At 37.7% G+C, this 22089-nt stretch overlaps 1 protein-coding gene across 1 annotated transcript in view; it reads right to left on the bottom strand.

Annotated features, from left to right (window-relative positions):
* The window catches only part of ATP6AP1 (ATPase H+ transporting accessory protein 1), a 50582-nt gene that overhangs the window by 15038 nt on the left and 13455 nt on the right, over positions 1–22089 (bottom strand). The window contains exons 4-6 of the mRNA XM_050324380.1: positions 19249–19442; positions 18158–18201; positions 14530–14615 (exon numbers count right to left, since the gene is read on the bottom strand). Of these exons, the coding sequence (XP_050180337.1) occupies positions 14530–14615; positions 18158–18201; positions 19249–19442 (324 nt within the window). The remainder of the gene's footprint in view (positions 1–14529; positions 14616–18157; positions 18202–19248; positions 19443–22089) is intronic.

The following is a 22089-nucleotide window of genomic DNA, read 5'->3' as shown; positions in this document are numbered from 1 at the left end:
ACCCTTTGACTAAATGCCCCAGTGAAGACTACAATCTTCCTCTCCCTTACATGCATGAATTTCTGGATGAATTTCTTTTTAATTCGGAGTAGTCCCTTTTCAAATATATCAGAACATATATTATTTTAAAGAAACGCCATTTTCTTTTAAAAAAGAGGGTACAACAAAAGAAAATATTCAACTTTTGATATAAAACTTTTAATCTTTCCTTAGGTTTTCCTGAAATTTAATCATTTTATTTCAAACTGAGGGGAGAAGCTGAAGTCTAAATTATATCCTGTCTAACTATTGACTTCACTATGTGGGCCCCATGTATCGCCTAAAGAGGGCTTAAAAAAACCCTACTAGTAGCTGAAAACAATGCTACATTGGATATTGTCATTGGGAGAACTTGGGAGATTAGGTTTAGTTACCTTAAAATAAAAAGAAAGCTATTAAAATGCAATCGTAAGACTATGGCTTTATTTCTGTTGCTCTCCTGCCAGTACTTTGTCATGAGGTTCTCACATAGAGATTCCCTTCTGACTCTGAAAAAGCATATGAACCAAATGAGTGCTTGCCCAGGAAGAAGGGATTTCAGGGACAAAGAAATCCACTAGCTTTCCATTATTAAATCTGTTTTAATTAATTTGTCCATGCTGAAGAAGGGAGGCAACACAGCTTCCCAAAAACACTCCTAGAAAGGGTTTTGTTTCTTTCATATCTGTGAATGAAAATATAGGCATCCATGCACTGTGCAGCCCAGAGTCTTTATCTGCACAGCTATAGGCAGGTAGGACCACTACACTAAACAGGACCCTGAAATTACCAGCTCTCTGAAGAAATGTCCCTCAAACACTCACTGGCCTGTATATTCACCCCTTTAGCCTGGAGGTGCATTTCTCTAACTTACCTGTGGGTGAGGTATTTCTTACATTGAATTATTGTACATCAAATTAGATTATTTAGGAACAATTCATAGTGGAAATGTTGCTGATCATTAAACCATGCTCAGTTCTGTTGTTTAGTGTGCCCTACGCCTTTACTTAATGTGAGCCATGGGATGTGTGAGTCACTATCTTGTTCTCTGGATTTATCAACAGCATTTTTGATCTCAGATGTGCAGTGAACAACCACAAGAACTTATTAAACAAGATACAGAAAAGCAAGGGTGTCATTTATATTTTCCTAAACCAGAACTGAATGCTGTAATTACTTACTGAAACTGCAGTAGAGATAGCCTGAACAAAATTCTTCCTTTTGATATGTTTTGTAAGCCTTCTAATTCAGATTAGTCTCTCTAGTAAAGGAGAAAGGAAGCTGATCTGGCAATATCCTGATGCACCAACACACTAATCTTTTTCAAAGCAAACAGACCTTACATCCAAAATTATTCATTTGTTTTGTTGTTGTTGCCACAGTTTTGTTGGCTGTTCCAACACAGAATGGCTAGAGACAAGAAGAAAAGATTTAGGGCTATTTTATACATTTGAAATTGCAATTGAAAACAAATATAAATCCAGTGGTTGTAAACACATATGATAAAAAATAAAAAATGCTGTGAAAATGAAACTTTCATTCACTGAAATGATGAATAGTTATGAATAGCAGAAACCAGTCACATTTCACACGAGTTTCAATATAGGATTTAGTGCAGTATAAGAATGAGATATTGCTTAATAGTATTAATTTTCACAAATGAAGAAAAGAACCTGAAATATTTTGGTAATGTATGTATAGGCCAGATCTCAAAATACGTTTTGAAAGGGTGGGCCAAAGAATCATTTTGGGCCACTTGTGATGGTCTGAATCAAGAGGTGAAAGTTGCAAGAGGGGAGCGCAGGCACTGCAGGTGCTACCACAGCACCTCAAATACCTGTCATCTGAACTGGATTTTGGGTTTAGCAGCTGGAACTGCATCTAAATATCATGTACCAACTGTAATTCTATTGACAGGATACCAAATTGTCTGTATGCCTGCATTTTCTCGATTTGCTTTAACAGGGACCACTAAAATCTTTTTTTGCAAGGTATCCTTTAAAAAATGTCACTAGGAAGCTGCCATGTGCTCAGTGCAGGGGTACTGCAGAATGGCAGATCATGCTGCTTGCTGGCGTTTGGCTGCGCCACATCAGAAGCTGCTCAGCATTCACATCTCAGCAAAGTATCAGCACATTACAAATGTTTTTCCTGAAATTACCATTTCAGATTTCTTCCCACACAAACTGGACAGTTTTTCTCCATGTTTTCTAACTGATGTAGCATCATGGCCTCACTATAGACAGTATCACCACCCCCTCTCCTAATACATCCATTTTGGTGAAGGATAGTGTACCACCGATCTGTGATACAGACAATGGTTGGTTGTATCTCACTGCTAAAGGTCAATAATTTGAAAGTCAGTTTGAAATTAGAATTTGATACAACTGTAAAAATGTTCTTTGCAGTGTCAAGTTTACAAAATCACGCACATAGCAAGCAGAAAGAATGTAGTTGATTGCACTTATTTCATTCGTCTGTCAGTGCAAGACTATAGCATAGCAGTGCTTTAAGTTGTCAAAATCTAGAACATTAAGCAAAGAGTTACCAATTATCTCTATTTTTGAAAGTTTGAACTATTTACATTTTTATGATTTCTAATCTTTTGGGAGTTTTATTCTTAATTCTCCTCTAGGCTGACTCATGGCTGCCACATTCTTGGAAGTGTTTAAGCCCAGGTTGGACAGGGCTTAGAGCAACCTGGTCTAGTGGAAAGTGTCTCTGCTCATGGCATGGGTGTTGGAACTGGATGATCTTTAGAGTTCCTTCCAGCCTTTATTCACATATTTGTACAGCAACTCTAAGGCCAACCAAGATATCAGAATAGATGTCAATAGCATGACATTTTGTCCAGAAGAATCCTTCATCTCTATTAATATTTTATTAATCTTTATTAATATTTTGATAAAGCAGGAGAAAAAGAATATACAGAAATGAGGTACATTGCATCAATAGCAATCATCTACCAACAATGATTAACATCATTTTAGTGCCTTGTAGGATATATGACCAACTATCTGACATTAGTATCTGATGTCCTGTCAGACATCACATGCCCTGTCCAAGCACACATAGTTCTACCAGAAAGCCAAATGGCTTGGTGACTGTGACACTCAGCTCGTCCTGCAGTACCTGGTGTTCTGCATCTCCCAAGGTTTTTCACAAAAGCAAGGTTGGGATATGAATGTTAAAGTCAGAATGTACGCCTTTCAGTAAGTGATAATGATCTCACTGTAAAATAAAATGTTTTCTTATAATTGATAGGACTTCTATGACTTGTGGAGAGTACCCAAGTCATGACCAGGTGCTTCAGGAACTTCTTTTAGAAGGGACAGTAAAGCTGCAATATTTTTTATGCTGCTCAGTTCAGCCATGGCCTGCATAAACACAATCTACAATGTCAGCTCACATGCTTATGGCCAGATGGGCTTCTTCACATGCCTGTCCTTTAGCAGCACTGGCCTGTACAAAAGATCTCTTGACCGTCATTTACAGAGAATGTGACTACTCTGTGACACCAGTATTTTGCAGAGACAAGTGAGTTAGCAGGGACCATGAAAGCAACAGAACCCACTGCAGAAGAGGGTGGTGCGATGCAGCTCTTGTGAAACCAATCTTCTTGAAAGGCCTTAAAATAAGGCGAGGAATTTTTGCATGTATGGCACAAACAAGCACATCCACAAACGCCAGATTAGTCCCGGTTTTCTAAAGAAAATTATATTTCCTGTTATTTTCTTGCTACAATTTTTAGTAGATTTTTATCTGAAATTTTTTCATCCAACTTAAGAAAGAGCAGGAATTAGTCTAAAAAAATAAAATAACCTGAATTCAGAAAGTAAAACAGAATATGTATAAGCTAGGGTAGCACTTAATTCTCCACCATAAATTTCATTTAGGACAACTAAACCAAACACAATTATTTCAATGAAAACAATTTCTTGGTCATCTTCAAGAGTGTTAAAACTCATTTACACCTTTCTAGTAAATTCGATTTTACAATGCAATATACAAAAGAGAAATAAATGTATTAGGAACTTGCACCATAAAACAGAATTAATTCTGAAAGGAATTTACCAGATGTATCATTCAAGGAAAATTTGCTGATGCCAATCTCCCCAGCTTTAGCATTAGATTTCTGGTGCTGTTTCAGGCAATTCTGTCACGGAGATTAAAGAAGCTACAGATTTTGCATAATTATAGACTGCTAGGGGAATACCCACTTCCAAATGGTTGTTTTCCCCACTTTCTTATGCCCATATGTGGAACTCAAGTTGCCATGGGAGATGTGAAAAAGGATGGAGGAGTGTCTGCTGCAATAAAAGGAAACAGATACTTAATGAGAGTTGGACAGAGGTTAGATGGGGTCTGGTGGGTTACCTAATTGGAAAATGCAGATAGGGGCCAAAATGTGTTGACTCACAGTGCTGGGAGAGTTGCCAGCACTGTTTGTCCCAGATGTAGGCTAGTCAAAGCAAATTAAAAATCTGAAGACCCCTAAAATTCTCCCTTCCTCCACTTAATATTCTGATCCTGCAGCACTTTGGAGAACTAATCTGCAAAACTAGGAAGCCTGTCTCCCTTTTTTCCTAACTTGAAGAGAGATGTGTAGGCAGCAAAATAATATTTTGTATTACCTACAATTTTTTATTAATAATTCAAGGAAATAAATATTTTACTTTAAAAAATTACACTTAATTTCTACAATTCCTTGGGTGTGTCCATAATAAATTACCTGCATATTTTTTAGATTCTCCCCATAAAAATTCTGTGTCTAGTGTGATACCACCTTTCTTTGCTTTCCACATCTCTATCTGTGTGTGACAACTCTTTTGGAGAAAACAGAGAAAGACAGACCTTGCACTGCAGCAACTTGCAAGGGGAGTCTAGCTCTGTCTTCTGAGTTTTGCTGAATCAAAACCTAAAGGTCAATAGATATAGAAAGTTGGATCTCTTTGACAAGGAAGTTAAAACAAGCAATTTTTTCACAGAAAATCTATAAAAAGATACTTAACTTCTACTCTGCTTTCTTGTACTTAATCTCCACCAAATTTTTCTGACAGTAATCTATATGTAAGATAGAAGGTATGCATATAAGTAAAATCCATACCAGAAAGTCTAGAGAAAGATAATCTTAGAAGTAATATCCATGCTTTTTTGAAGGACATTACCGTTCTTTCATTTCTCTTGAAAAACCTCTTCATTTCTTCCAAGTTTGTCTCAAAATAGATGTGTTTCCACCAACCTAGTTGGTGGAAAGCCTATTTAAAACTTCTGGTTAACGGCTCTCAGCCAGTGTCAGCAATCTCGGTTTCATAACTTCATCTCCCGCCAGTCTCTAGCCCAACAACCAAACCTAGGCCAAAGCATGCAACCTTTGCCAGCAGTTAGGTGGAACTGCCACCTCTGTGGCTGCTGGCTACCAATCCTTGTCGTAATGCTTTGATATGAGACTTTGGAAAATTGAAATTTATAAGATCAGGTATATCAGGAAACAAATATCAACTTTCTTCCTGTGTTCCTGTGGGATTGGCTTATCAGCTTGCTGCCCATTGCTGTTCCCACACCACAGCCAAGCTTCTACACCAGCTTCTAAGCCTGGTTGGGAATTTGGCTCAACCACAATCAGTCGCTCCTGATGGAAGTTCAGATCCTGAGAAAAACTGTGGATCAAGACCAAGGAATATTATTACAGTCATAATTTAATTTCCTACATAGGGAAGGAAGATAAGAAGCACTTCAGGTAGATATTTAGAGCAAGGCTGCTCTGACCACATGCAGAAGCTACCTAGCCACACTGCCACACATCTCTCAGCTCCTGGCTTTTCAGCCCTAGGGATGTCTTTGGAGAATATGCAGACACTGTGATCCTCTGGGTAGATGTGATCATTTCCCATTTCTAACACTTTGTTCCCCCAAAGTGCCCAAAAGGGTAATCTATGTCTGCCTCTGAAAAAGATCATGCCTTTGGGCTTTTGGTCTCTGGAGATGGCACCAAAGACACAAGTCTCTGGGCTCACCAGTAACAATGAATGGTGAAACGATTCAGAGGTCCCACGGGCAATTTGCAGGTGCTTAATCACAATGATCTTGAGAATCCAGCCCGTTTCACTTAAAGTAGGGAAGACTGCACCAAGCTTGAGCTGCCACCTACTCAATTTCCAGTTGACAGTCATTTCTCATTATGGATTTCCTGATTGCCAGCAGAACAATGATTTATGCGCGGTGGGATTTTTTTTTTCATTTTCAAAGGTGGAAATCCTACAACAACCTAACAGGTGAGTATGAGGAGAAAAATCTGTGAGATTCCTTTAGTGGAGCTTTGCTTAGTCTGTTGGCTGCCTCTTCTGGCTCTTGGCCTTTAGTTAAATAAGTTACATATTACCTTTCACAGTCCTGTCCCAGAGAAATGCTATGCAAATATCCCCAACTTCTACTGCCAAGATATGAGAGCAGCTAAACTGTGCGAGGGCAAAGGTCCACCTAGCTCACAGCCAGTGCTCCTGATTGTAATTGGCAGTTAAAATAAGGTAAGGGTAAATACAAACAATACTTGTCCTGGGATGCCTTCTTTGATTTCTGTAATCTTTGGGTTAGAAACCTTCAGAGCTGAAGGTTGCATTCAAACGAACACATGTTCTAGGATCTTCTTTCCATCCACCCTTCCTATCTTTCTCCCATTAGTTTATCTAGTCACTGAAATCTGTGTGCCTTTGTAATCCAGAAATAGTTTACTTTGTTTCTTTAAAGAACTTGGATCCCCTGAATTCCTGTGCTATGGTCTGTGAGTGATGATAGTCATGAATACTGTCCAGAGACAGGGAGCAATTATGTCATGTTCAGCCCATCCATGTTATTAGTGTTTTTATTTATTATTTCTCTCTTGAATTGCCACTTTTCCTGGCTAAAATATTTTAATCTCAAAGCTTTGTTGTAACCTTTGGAGATGGGATATGCACTGTTCCACTGGCAGACTTGTAGTCACCGAGGGCTTAATGAATTAATTTAATGAATGCTTTGCCCCTCTCCTCTCCAAATGATGGGTAACGCTCTGCATGCTATTCATCCATCTGCTGACTGCTGGGGTGTTCCAAGAGATATACCCACATTTGCACTGTGATCCCTCTTCTGAGAAATAGCAGCTGCTCATCACAGTGTAACATGCATATTTAAGGTTTTCCTTATGTATTACTTTTTTTTCAGACTGAATTGCATCTGTATTTTTATCACCCAGTGATGCAGTGCTGTGAGTGGTTTCTACAACTTGCCAGTACATCAGCAAACTTTGGCACCATTGTATTTTGCCCTGATTTCCATACTAATGACCCTGTTGAACAGCAGAGGCATCAACATCAATCCTCACAGAATCCCACAGGCAGATACTCCCCACTGTGAACATGAATCCTTTATTTTTACCCTTTGTTTCCTACCTTTAATTATTTTAACTTCTTCAAAATAATTCTACTTTTTTACCCTTTTTACTCTATCAACACAATTATTTTTACCTGCATATTTTATGCCTCTCAGAGAACACTGAATCTCTATCATATTTTCTTTATATATCCACATATTTACAACTTCAGTTTCGATGAATTTTGTCAGTAGAGAAAGTAGGCTTTCTGCTTGTATTTCTCCAGAGATACGGTGCCTCTTTCCAAACCCCATGTCACACTTGAAACTTCCTAATCCTCTGAAATGAAGGCAAATTTTTTATAATTTTTATATGTATTATGTAACTCATAACTTAAAAGTTGTACATTTAGAAATCATGATGACAGTTTGGCAGTTTCTTTAGTTTAAAATTAGGTGAAAAATACATGACCTTGATGATATGACACTATTAATTTTATTGATTTATTCTGAAATCTCTTCTATTGCCACTTCAGTAACAGAAAAAGCTCTTGAGGCTCAATGATTTTTGAATAAAAAACTTTGAACTGAGAACTTCTCTATGTTCTAACATAGCAATGACCAACACACAGGTCATTTAGCTTTGCATTGTCACTCATTTTTCTGAGTTCCTCTTTTTTATTAGATCCAATACTCTCTGAAAGAATTCCTGTCTAATGTGTTTTTATGAATAGCTTTTATGTCTTATGCACTTTATTTCTCTGAATCTCTTTAGATCTGTCATATGATATTGTACTAAATTTTCAAGAATTTATATTCCTTTTAATTTTCCTTATGCATACAGGACTGTGCTTTTAGAAGTCTGGCTTTATTACTTCTATCTCCCTCTGCTAATTATGACACAGTTTGGTATGTTTCCATGTGGGGAGGAGGGTGAGGGGAAAAATGCTTTTTTTAACATATATTTTGACCTTTTAATATGTTGTGTTAAAACTGTTTGTATTCCAGATACAAACAGTGTCAGTCAATGTAATTAGTGGAGACTACCGGACAACTCATCAAATCACAAATTGATGAATTACAGGTTAAAGTCATATCCCTTGGATGCTGTGTTCAGCCTTAGTTTTCAAAGACTGTTCTTAGAATAGGACCCTAGAATTCTCAGAATATTTATCTTTGCCTCCTTGAATCCGAACTTCTTTTAAGATACAACAGCAGTCCTTTACAGATCTGTTCTGTCACTCTAATACTTCTCTAACCTTGGAATTTTCCTTCCTGAAAATTTTTAGCATGCCTACCAACATGTCATATCAATATGCTTGTTTAGGTTACACACTCCATTTATTCTATCCTATTTTAGCCTTATGCCTTAATTTTATTCTAAATTATTAGTTTATGACCTCTACTCATATATGAGCATATATATGTATATTTTAGAGTATTCATTGCAACTATTATACCTGCATTGTACAAATTCCTTTTTTTTCCTTAAGAGACAATTCATCCTCAGCTGTGTCCTTCTCCATCATTCCTCCTCCACCTCAGTTTTCCTGGTCCTTAGTTTTAAATGCAAAATAAACAAAACTTACTAATTTGATCTGTATGGAACATTTGTACAGGCTTCATCTATGCCTTAAAAAGTTAACAGCAGAAAATAACAAAATTTTTCTGATCAGATAAGAATAATAGCTTACTTCTATGCTGCCCTTCATTTAGCAGTGAAGTCAATAAGCATATATATATATAAACATAATGTAAAATGTAAGCTAAAGTTGTAAAAATATTTAAAGTAAATGAATCTTAACTCTAGTGCAAGGTCTGGAGTTAAAGGTAAACCATCAGTCTTCAGTTATTTCGCTGAATTTCCCACTACCACGTGGCATGAATCATACAGGACTGCTAACAAGCATCTCTCACATCTGTATCATTCAATTTCATAGTTAATTTTGCTAAATGATATCCTCTTTCTTTTTTCACCCCCTAGAATGACAACTAACTGGCTACAACCAGTCCTTAAATAGTTCTTTTGTAATTATTTAAAAGTACTCTACCTGTGTTAGAAAAATATACTCAAAACTGAGTTCTACCTGTATTAGAAAAGAATGCTCAAAACTGAGTTAGATAGGAAATAATCAAGTGTACATTCTTCATATACAAATCAAAACTTATTTTTAATTATAATGGCATTCTTTAAGTGGGGAGAGGAGTGGACTAAAGGATGAGGAAATCCTGTGATTTCTTCTTTTAGGCTGGAAACATCAATGCTTTATTATACTATGTTAAACAATAATTGCTCCTTCAAATATAAAAATATAAGACTAAATGAATAAGGCAATTCCTGTATTCAAGGATGAATGAGGATATTAAACCTACACCTCTGCAACTCCTGCAAATGGCATTATAAGCATTTTTCTAATATTTCATTCATGGAAAGCTCATGTTATATAATGTTTGAGTGTATTAAATGGCCAAAAGCATTCCACTAACCAGAAGCTGTGAAGTCAGTGGGGTGGCTGTTGCGGCATTTAGTCTCCCCTGAGTGGTAAAAGGAATAGTCAACAAAACAGAGAGGAGATGGATGTAAGTGGAAGATGAAGCAGAGCAAAATGTGATGCATTTTAAAAAATGTGTTAGGTAGAAGGTAGAAAAAAAGAAAATGTAACCACAAACACTTGTCAAAGCAGATAAAAACTTTTTCATACTCTTTTCAGCTGGTGTGCACATCAATAGCACCTCAGGATACGCTCAAGAGACGCTTTTTAAGAGTTAAAAGCAAACACTTGTGCTGCAGTTTCCAATGTTACTTCTGGCTGAATAAAGTTTCTATAACTCATATTGCTTCGCTCTGAGTGGGATCAGACTTAACACGCAGAAACACTGACTAGAGCAGAAAGCTTGTAAAATGAAGCAGCCCAAAGCTGACGGTAGCTGAAGCTGTCTGAAAATGTGGAGGCAGAGCTGGGAGCTGGGACACAGTCATAAATCTCCTTTTAGCAATCCATGGTCTTAGCATTCAATCTAACTGGAAAAAGATGAGAGCTATAAAGCTCTCTTGCAGCTTCAGAAGAAAACTAGTAAAAATGTTATGTGGACACCATGAGGATCTGAAGGATGGGAAACATGATGAGATTTATGAGTTGAAACATTAACTTGGAATCACTGTAGCTTTTTTAACCTCTCCAATTACAACAGCAGGGTAAAATTATGCATTACAACCACAAGCAAAAAAACATAACTGGCAGCAAGCACAAGTAGAGGGGTAACCTTGATCAAAGACCCCAGGAACATATATTCATGAGAACTACTGATGCAAGAGTGGAACAAGGACTGCAGAGGTGTTTGGTTCTGCAGAGGAAAAATAAGCTTCAAATGAGTTTCAAAGGAAAGAAAGGTCTTGGCAGGAGAGTCCTCGATTCTTAGGATAAGTTTCTGTTTTTAAATGGAAAATAATATGAGAAATTCTAAGTGAGAGTTGCCTGAATAAACATATATGTCAAGATCTGACCTAAGCATGAGGACTGCCTTTATGGTTGTCAAAGACAAAGTAGATTATGAAGGGTAAATTTCATCTCATTCTGCAGCAGTACCCTACAAAACAGTCAGAAGGATAATAGCCTAAAAAGTCCTTGACTGTAAAGACAATCCTGGTTGATAACTTCAGATATAGACATATACACTTCACTTGCCCAGAATTAGGTGTTACAAGTCATTCTCTGTGTCACCCCAATTTAGCCACACCTAGAAGGCAAAGCATTTCAGAACAAGAGACACAAGACTTGGCACTTACTTTGTTGGAAGAGGGAGGCTCCTTTATGAGAAGATGGAAGGAATCATGAACTGGTTAGTGAAGCCATTTCAAGTAGGTCACAAAGTAGTTTCTCTTTCAGAGTCTTAATTTTGCCTTCCAGTTTCAAATCATAGAATCACAGAATAGCTTGCGTTGAAAAATACCTTAAAGATCATGTAGTTCCAATTCCCTGAGGCAGGCAGGGACACTTTCCACTAGAACAGGTTTCTCAGTGCCCCATCCAACCTGACCTTGAACACTTCCAGGGATGGGGCATCCAGAACTTCTCTGGGCAACCTCTAAAGTGCCTCACTACCCTCACCGTAAAGACTTTCTTCCTAATATCTAATCTAAACATACTCTTTTTCAGTTTAAAGCCATTCTCCTTTGTCCTATCACTACACACCCTTGTAAAAAGTTCCTCTCCAGATTTCTTGTAGGCTCCCTTCAGGTACTGAAAGGCTGCAATTATTTCACCCTGAATCTTTCCCTTCTCCAAGCTGAACAGTCCCAATTCACTTAACCTTTCCTCATAGGAGAGGTGCTCTAGCCCTCCAATCATGGTGAAACTGAGAGAGAACAAGAGCCAGCCTGAACAAATCTCCATCATGAACTGGGGTAGTGAACTGATAATTATGATAGCCCAAAGGCATCTGTGTCTGCACTGATTAAACCAAGCAGCTCTTTCTCATCAAATCAGAAAAGAGGCTCAATCATAGGGGAGTTTTCCTTCCTGTCTCATTAATTCACTTTCTGTGAAGCCAATATCAGTCTGGAACCTTTTCCAACATATGCATTTCTCACGATTATTTTTCTCTGCTTGAGGCAATGGAAGAACAAACGAATATAATGTGATGATGCTCTGAAGACATTAACTGCCCAACAGCAAGGAGGCAGAGCTTCTGGGAGAGAAGTATCTCAAAAATGCCCATTTTTGGGAGCTTCATTGTATAAAATTAATTTACGTGACTAGAAGGAGTTGCCCTTTTATTTTTTTTTTTTTAAGTGTAATACCTAAAGCTGATTTCCTTCATTCGGTGGGAGTACGGCAACTTATTAAATGCAAATCTTTCATACTGTATGATTGCTATTGATTTGCAAATGCAATAAGAAATGTAAACTCTTTCACAATATAATTAAAGCCTTTTACTTCCCATATGTATTGATCTTGGCTATCACTGGGGAGTGACCCTGTAGCTTCTAGATCATACAATGGAGACTGTATAGCTTAAGTGAAGAGAGATAAGTACTTTTGCTTATGGTTATGAAACAGTTCATATATGCAGTACATGCTGAGAAAGAGGTTACGTGCAAATGTACAGACCGATGAACCCTCAAAGGTACATTATGCTTTGCCTTTCTAGCTCTGTACAGAAGTACCTTGAGTGCAGTAAAATAACTTAGAGTTGTCATGAGGGGAAAAAATGTTTCAAATGGTTTTCCACAGTACTGAATTTATACAATTAAGAAAAGTTTAAATTGCTTATTTCTAAAAAATTAAGAACATCTTAAAAGACATTGATTTAATTATTTAGAAGTGCTTCAGTTGCTCAAACTAAGTTATTTTAATATAGAAAGCCTTTGAAGTATGCAGAGATTTAAAATTCAACAAACTTCTAAAATTGATCAAAAAATTCCTTCTCTTAACGCTATTCTTTCATTAATTAAAAATATTTTTCATTCCAATTGTTCTAAATGCAATTTTCAGCTAGGAATGCCCATGTGCCTTTGCTTTCAAACAGTAAAGAGCCACAATAACTAAGTAATTTTTATTTATATTTTGGATCTTTGTTTAAAAAAAACAAACAAACAAAACAAACTCAGAGAAAAAAAGAGTTTATGATCTTTGCAAGAACAGACAGACAACTCAGGGAGAGTACAAGGATATCGTTAGGTCACGTAGAGAGAAAATTAGAAAGGCAAAAACTCAGCTAGTACTCAATCTGGCAACTGCTGTGAAAGATAATAAAAAGTGTTTTTATAAATGCATTAACAACAAAAGGAGAGCCAAGGAAAATCTCCATCCTTTATTGGATGCAGGGAAAATAGTGTGGCCAGCAGGACCAGGGAAGTGATCGTTCCCCTGTACTTCAGCACGGGTCAGGTCACACCTCGAGTACTGTGTCCAGTACTGGGCCCATCACCACAAGAAAGACATTGAGGTGCTGGAGCAAGTCCAGAGAAGGGCAACAAGGCTGGTGAAGGGTCTAGAGAGCAATTCCTCATATGAGGAGTAGATGATGGAGATGGGGTTGTTCAATCTGGAGAGGAGACTCAGGGGAGACCTTATTGCTCTCTAGAACTACCTGAAAGGATGTTGTGCCCTGGTGGAGGTCAACCTCTTCTCCCAGACAACTAGTGACAGGATGACAGGAAATGGTCTCAAGCTGCACCAGGGGAGGTTCAGGTTGGACATCAGGAAGAATTTCTTCACTGAAAGGATTGTCAAACACTGAAACAGGCTGCCAGAGGAGGAGGTGGAATCATGATCCCTGGAAGCATGGAAGAAACTGGATGTGGCACTTAGTGCTATGGTTTAGTTGACATGATGGTGTTCAGTCAAAGGTGATCATCCAAGATCTTGGAAGTCCTTTCCAACCCTAATGATTCTATGATTGTGTTACCATATCAGGAGCTGAGATGTGTTACCACTGTAACAGACAGGCATGTTTCTTTCTAAGTTGCATTTTTTAAGATTCAGCCCATCCCTCGTATGTTTCTCTTTATAATGGTAACTGGATTCTGTTTTCCTCGAGGCAGAACTGTCTTCCATTTAATCACATTAAAATTAAAATTTGAATATTTTTTGATTGCAAACTGAATGTCATACAAAAAGATAACTCTTCATAAATAACTATTGTGCATTGCTACTTACTGTTAACATGATATGATGTTATCTATAAATGATGTTCTGATTATTAGCAGACTTTACCTTCCATCTGTAAATACCAAGTACTTACTAAAAGGAATGAAACTAATTAGTTTAAAAATGGATACATTAGTAGCTTTCAGTTAATTAATAACACTGTCTTTACTGACCAGCCACTCCAGGAAGCTTGATAAGGTTCCATGCAGAACTCACTATAAAACCATTAGACTTAAATGGAGAAAAAACCCCTTAATTTGCAGTTCTTGAAAACAATAATAAGTTCTAAAGACAATGGCAGATTTATGGTCTCCTAGAATAGCAAAACTTCTATAGTTATGTGATATAGCTATCGTATATAAAAATTCATGTAACATTTTCTGGTCAAAGCCTCATATAATATGAATTGCTTTCCTGTGTAATCTTGAAAATCATCTACAGCATTTCTCTATAAACACTAAGTTGTTGAATGATAAAAATCTGACAGTTCTAGGCACTGAAGATTACTCACCCTTGAAGGTCTCACTGCAGTATAAATCACTGAAAAATTAATCCCTCGTTTCTGCAGATCCATGGTCACTCTTCCAATTATTTTGTCTGTAAATAGAAATATGCATCATTCAACAAACTCCGTCAGCTGAGAAAGCTAAAATCCTACCATAGCTGGAGAAGTAATGAGCTACATGTTTAAGTGTATTTGGTTTATAGAAGCAATTTAAGTTCTCATACCATTTATAGGTTAATAGGTAAAAATGGGATAACATTTTCAGTGTCTAGAAAAATGCAAAATTTCACTGAAATAATACAAAAAACCTACATTACAACAGTTCAGAAAAACTGAAAAGTAAGTATCATAGAAACAGTACCCAAAAGTTTAAACTTTTGGCAAATAAAAACAAGACCAGAAGAAATCACTTAAGAGATGAGAGCAGGGTGCATAACTGTTAGTCAAGGGACCAATAAATAAATAAATAACAAAGTTTAAGAAGTATTATTCTGTGAATTACAAAGTACACAGAACTTATCACTGAGAAACAATATTCAAAACATAGTGCTTTCGTGTGGAGTATGATATGTATAATATTGGTAGCAATATTTCTTTTGGCTTCAGTAGATTTAAAGCCTGATTCTGCACCCTCAATAGGATACAGAAAATTTTACTGTTGAGTACAGTGGAGGCCAAAGGAGAAATGTGGTGGAATATTTCTGGAAAAGGAAGGAGAAGTCTAGTAAGGAAGAGAGGACCTTCCAAAGAGGTCAAAATTATGCCTCTACAGAAGATCCTCCTTTAGTTCTGAAACCACAGGTTGTTGCAACAAATACTTAAAACTAGTACATGTCTTCAAGCTCTATGCAGAAATATTAACATCTGCTTATGATAAGGAGCATAATAGTTGTGAATCATGAACCATTATTAATCTTGTTATTTGGACTGCTAGAGAAACAAGCAAGCAGACTCACATTTACTGTTTCAGTGCCTTCCCACTTTTCATCCATGTACCACCCTGGTGAATGCATATTTAATAGCCTGGACACACAGATTTCTCAGGTTTTGAGGTTATATTTTACAGAAATTGTGTTTTATTTTCATGTACTGGAAATGGAGCTTATATTATTACCCTCTTTAACCTCTTCTACTTACCCTAATTATGGTCTCCTGGATGAGTAAAATGTTTAGCTGTTGTAAGAATGCAAATGTATTGGTTTTTTCTGCAGGGTTTTAACCAAACTGATTGTCTCATATCAGTCAAGAATCATAGCTATGTAAACTTTTCCTTCTAAAAATTGTTGTTAAAAGGATCTACTGTGAGAAATATACTTATTAATCAGAAAAACAACTGCTCAACTACTAATACTACTAATTATATTGGTTGTGGAGATCCAAGGCATTACATAACATAGATTCTGTATTCCAGATTCATAGATTTTGGAAATTCTCATCAGTTTCAGTTAAAATTTGCAGAAGAAAAAAATAATATGTATAAAAGTGCATAGATTGACTTTGCTTTTTTCTTTCATTAAAGAAACCAATAGCTTTCTGAAATAACATGTTTGCATTTCACTTCAGAAAGGAGCTACATGTAACTATAGTTACCAGTAGCATCTATAACTCGTGCCTTTGGGAAGATTCTAGAGGCAATTCCTTCATTCAGAGAAGCTTTTGTGAACACCCTTATGACAACAGAGTTGACATAAACCTTTGCCTGTGATCAGAACTCTACCTTGCTCATGAAGTATTTTCAAACTCTCCAGGGAAAGGGGCCCAGATTGTCTACCACATTTTAAAGCCCCTAAATTATATAACTACAGGAAAGCAGTAGTGCAGATTTTGCACTTGGCCATGCAAAGTGACACATCTTCCCTGATCCACACATCTTTTTCCCCATTAACAGCTAGCTGACACTAACCCAAGAATAGGCATAGCCTGCTCTTCCATCCTCCCACAGGTCACCCATTAACTTTGCTTTTCCAGAACAAAGTGGCCTGAGACAACAGTGGCATGAGTAAACAGTGTGCCCTGGCTGCCAAAAGGGCCAGCTGTGTCCTGGGTGCATCAGGCAAAGCATTGCCAGCTGGTTGAGGGAGGGGATTGTCCTGTTCTGCTCTGCACTGGGTGCCCTCACCTTGAATATTGTGTGCTTAAATTAAGCTAGACATTAAGCTTTTAGAGGGTGTCCAAAGGAGGGCAATGAAGATGGTGAAGGCCCTTGAGGGGAAGCTGTAGGAGGAGTGGCTGAGGTCACTTGGTCTGTTCAGCCTGGAGGAGGCTGAGGGGAGACCTCATTGCAGTCGAGGGGAAGTGGAGGGGCAGGTACTGCTCTCTTCACTCTTGTGACCAGTGACAAGACTCAAGGAAATGGCCTGAAGCTGAGCCAGGGGAGGTTTACGTTAGATATCAGGAAAAGGTTTTTCACCCAGATGTGGTTGGCTATTTGAACAGGCTCCCCAGGAAAGTGGTCACAGCACCAAGCCTGACAGAGTTCAAGAAGAGTTTGGACAATGCTCTGAGGCACGTGGGTGTGTCCTCTGCAGGGCCAGCAGTTGAACTCGATGATCTTTGTGGGTCCCTTCCAACTCAGCACATTCTATGATTCTGTGCAGACTTATTCTACAGTCTGTGCAGCTGAGGAAAGAAATGTCCCATAAAGAAAAAGCCAATGTTTAGCCAAGGCCAACATTAAACCAAGGCTTAATGCTCTGGGGACAAGAAAAGAGAACAAAATAACTCCTCTGCCATTCAGAGATGGAAATCCAACTGCTTATTTGAGTATAAAACCCACTCATTTTGGAGTACTGCAAAAACATAGAAAAGGACACACTAATGATTTCGGTACTAAGGTACTTTTTCCTTAATTTTAAAATCTCCTCCTGATTTTACACCCCCAGCTCTCAGCAGAAACAATCATTGGCACTAATAACACGTTTAATTATCGGCCCACTACGTTAAACTGTATACCCCCAAAACTACCATGTCAGTGATTTGCAGACTCTATAACTCAATCCCTAATTTAGATTAGTAAGTGAAAGCCCTCCAAAAAAAAAGATGCCTCTCAGTGTCCCTTTGGTGTATAGCACCTCTTTTTCAACTAGATGCTAGGGAAGAAAAAGGCGTTTTTATAGTGTTATATGGAGAGATTCAACTCTAACAGGTAGTCTTTAATAACCACAATACCAATAAAAGACTTTGATATCAAAGGTAATGAACTGTTTTACAAAGATTAGAAAAACATTTCTTATTCTTGCAGACACCCTCCGTTGAGACCAAGGCCTTGGAACTGCTGGAGGAGCCTGGCATCTCCAGCTCCCGATGTGCAAGGTGAGAAACAAGGAGGCAGTCTAAGCTGCATGGACACACATGGTTTGTACTCAGAGCATGAGCAAGGGCCCGTGCCTGAAGCAGAGATGAATTATCTTTACATTTCAGGTCACAGAGCTGTATCCAGTTTGGTGGACTTTGAATCAGACACTCAGTATTTCAACAGTATGATAATCATCTGCTTATAAGTACTATAGATGGGGGGAATAAAATCTTTAAAAAGTAAAAAGTAAAGACCAAGAATTAGAGAACACAATCTGCTCCAGTGACAACACAGACTTAAATGATGAAATGTTGGTTTTATCTTGGTCATATTACTTACCATTTTCAGCAATTGCTTCTAGGGTGGAAATCTCTTTTAAACCACTACAGAAAGAGTGGGAGAACAATAATTAAAAATCTTTTCTAGGAAAAACAATGAGAACCACAAATGTATGAAGGTATTGACTAGTAAAATCATTACTGTCAGTGTCAGTCCCTCCATCATTCTCTCATTTCCTCCTAATGACCCTTTTCTTCTGCAAAGCCATTAGAAGTACAAGGACCACATCTTCAGCTGATTCCTTAAACCCCTCAAACTTCCTAGGCTACAGAGAAGCCAGACTACTGATGTTATTTTGACCAATCTTCAGGTAGCTTTCTTTTCATTTGGCCTTGGCCCCTTGTCTACCATGAGCTCCTTAAAACAAGTATCATGCCTCTTTTTGTACAGTAACATGACAGCTGGAATTGCACTTCTTTCAGGCACATTGATATATGCACCTTACACTGAAGTGCATGTCATGATGTACAAATGCCCAAGTAAAAGGCTGGGAAGAAGAAAGAGTAGGAGCAGCTGAGCAACTATGCCTTATATTTTCTAAATATATGTTCACCTGAAGGAACAGTCTCAGTCTGCCTCTGTTAGATCACAGTCCTCATAGGGCTGGAAATATGAAGAATTATAGCCCACCTCTTCCTTCCAGAGTGATGAAAATCAGTCTTTTTATTCATGTTAGCTTCAGGTTTGTCTGTATGATTAGCTGCTTGCTTAGTTATTCTGTCAGGTTTGGGGTTTTTTTGCCCCTGGAATGCCTTCTAGCAATTAATTCTGCAGGTTAATCATGTGTTGAGTAAAATAATTGAGCCTTTCTGCTAAAGGTGTTTTGCCATTTAGTTTTATTAGCTGTCCCTTTGTTCTCATATAATGAGGCAGACAAAATAGACATGCCTGACTGCCTTGTTGAACATAATTCATCTATTACATCTGGTAAGCTCATCAGGGGACTTTGAAAAACCCTGAATTCACCCTTATAAGAGCTCTATAAACTTCTACTCTGGTTTTCGAATGTCCTGAATGCAACCGATTGTTTTCAAAAGCTCTAAAATTCATGCACACATGAAGTGTCAGTTCTGTTTGTAATAAGCTCCTACCTGACAAGTGGTTGTAGTTGAACCACCAGTAAGTTTCCTTCGGATGCATTCACTTCCAGCTGAGACACATTGAGATTAGTTACGTTTGTTAACTTCCAATCTCCTGACTCCTGAAGAAAGCTCAGAAGATACCTTGTAGCCTCACAGTCAACAGCTGGCAAAACTAAAGATGAAGGAGAAGACTGAAGAATTTCCTGTAATAAATTTATGAACAGTTTATTTAGTTGCTTAATAATTACACACAAACCTTCTCTTTTTTTTTAGGTATTCTTAATTTAATATTCAAGGTGAGAAACCACCATGGTAAACACCACATGAATTCTCACCAGCCTAATGCTGCTGCAGCCTGCTCCTGGAAAGGGGCAGTGGAGAGACACTTGTGTTGCTCTTATTCATGAACATTCTTGCAGCAAGCTTAAAGCACTCAGTAACACCAACTTTTTACTTGTCCTTTCCACATGTGGGGTGTAAGAGGAGAGACAGATGATATAGAAGTTCTCAAGTTAAGAATGTACTGGAGATGAGCATACAGGTTTTGAATGCTGCCAAAAACAAAGCTCACATGACCTTCTAACTAAATGCCCTCAGAAGTGAGAAGGAACAATGTCAAACACCTCCAGTTCCAGCAGCTCTGTTCAGTAACTTTGCATAAAAAACACCCTGTACATCCTGGTGGTACAGCACACAGTACAGACAAGTGTCTAATTTGTAAGTACTAATTAACAAAAGCTACATATTTCAGGATGTACAGAGCCTCCAGACACACACAAACAAAGCTCATGTCATATACTTTCTATTTGAAGAACAAATTATAAAGCTCAGGCTGAATTGGTTTAGATGATAAAGCATCAGGGTATCTATCAGCTTATTTACAATTCTCATAGCTGAGTTTCTGATAAAAATACTTGAAATGAATTGAAAAACATTCTCATTCTGTAAATTTGAAACCCACATAGTCAAAAAACATATTTCCAAAGATTTTTCTTGATAATAACATTAACTTCAAATTTTTGTGGAAACAAAGTGCAAGATGAAGACTTGAAAATTATCAAAATTAATGTACCCCAAATTTAATGTTGTGGTGGTTTGACCTTGGTCTGATGCCAAGCGCCAACCAAAGCTGCTCTGTCACTGCTCTCTTCAATTATACAAGGAAGAGAAAAAAAAAAAGGCTCATGGGTCAGGAAGAGGTTACTCATTAGGTACTGTCATAAGAAAAACAGACTTGACTTGGAGAAATTAATTATAACTTGTTAACTTTGCTTTCCCATTTTCTACATTTAAGTCTAGACTAACTCTATCACTTAATCCAACATTCAGATATTCAGGTTATTACACTCTTTCTCTCCCTTTGATGCGAGTGCTGTAGTGTTGCTAACACCTTCCTCCTACTGTTCTTTTTTGCTTTTTGTCTTTGGCTGCCTACCACTTTTTTGACCTGCTTTGGTTCTTTCTAATTGCTCACATTTTCCCTCCTAGGCAAAGGCTAGTTATTTTCACATTCCTATAGATGCTCATAAGGGAGGATTATGCAGTATTGTCTGATTTGCCAGACTGATAAATAAAAAACTGCAGAAATTGAAATAGAGCAGAAAGCACTGATCTTGTTCATAGGTCTTTGAGTGATGAATTTTGTTTTGTTTACAGATATGAATTTAGAGCTGAAATTCTAAGCATTTCAATGATTTTCTTTTATTTTCAGTATTTTAATCCCTTGTCCCATAATAGCAGCCAGAATGACAGCAGCCACTTTTTCCAAGGATATATATTAAGCAGATTACTAATTTATTGTAGAATAAGATATAAAATGCATCATTACTGAGTAATATCTGTGTTGTGCCTCTGCTTCTAAACAATCCTGCACTGCCATCTGTCTCAGTGTCCAGCCATTGGTATTCAACTGTTTTTCATCTGAAGGGTAGAAACAGCTGGATGTCAGTTCCTTAGCCTCAGCCATTCTAATCACATGCCTCTTGTTTGCCCATCTTGACATTTGGCAACAGTGCACTTTTCTCTACAATACCCCTATGTTGCTTTACACATTTTAGGATTTCAGCTGCCATGCTTGTTCAAAACATGAGAATTCCAAAAGTGGGTGGAGAATGAAGAGGACTATTGAGAAACACCTGATTTTTCAGTGTGCTAAAGAATGGTGTCTAGGAACAGGAGAGGGAAGGGGAGACGGAGAGGGGAAAAAGGGAAAGGGAAAGGGAAAAGGAAAAAACTCCTATTGAACTGTTGGATTGACAGTAGAACTTCCTACATTAAATGCAGTATCTATAACTTGTCCATGGGCAGCTTACTCTGATTATGAGCACATTTACTTTCTTTAGGGTCCCTTCAAGAAATCTCCTTGGTGAAATAGATAAGAAACATCACTCTTGGATGACATATACCACTGCTCAGGTTTTGTTGAAGGTAGGTTTGGGATGACTCTGTCCACATTCCTAGCTATCCCAAAGTAACTGTATTAGGATAAATCTGTGCCCAGAATTACTTGCCCTTACTTCAGTGTTATAACTGCATTGCTATTACACCTAAGCCATTTGAAGCTTGAATGGAGTAAATTTAGGCCTATCACTAAAACCTTATTATTAAAATCTTTGTTAAAAACTTATGCATCTGTCCATAAAAGATCGTGTAGGCCTACTCATTGTTCTGAATTAGTTTGTTCGGCATCAAAGCTGATAGACAGTCCTATAATAAAAAATATTAGTTGGGAAAAAGACTCCTGTTTGAGCTGCAGAAATATCTGGCAACCTACGTTTGAAGCAGGCAGGCTCTTCCATGTAAAAGAAATCTTTTGATTATTTTTTTTACCTGTATGTCACTTAAAATATT

The sequence above is a fragment of the Myiozetetes cayanensis genome, unplaced genomic scaffold (genome assembly GCF_022539395.1).
Source record: "Myiozetetes cayanensis isolate MyiCay16 unplaced genomic scaffold, myiCay2020 scf3, whole genome shotgun sequence".
Lineage (NCBI taxonomy): Eukaryota > Metazoa > Chordata > Aves > Passeriformes > Tyrannidae > Myiozetetes > Myiozetetes cayanensis.
Note: the sequence above shows the minus strand (reverse complement) of the source record. Positions and strands in the feature narration are given on the sequence as shown.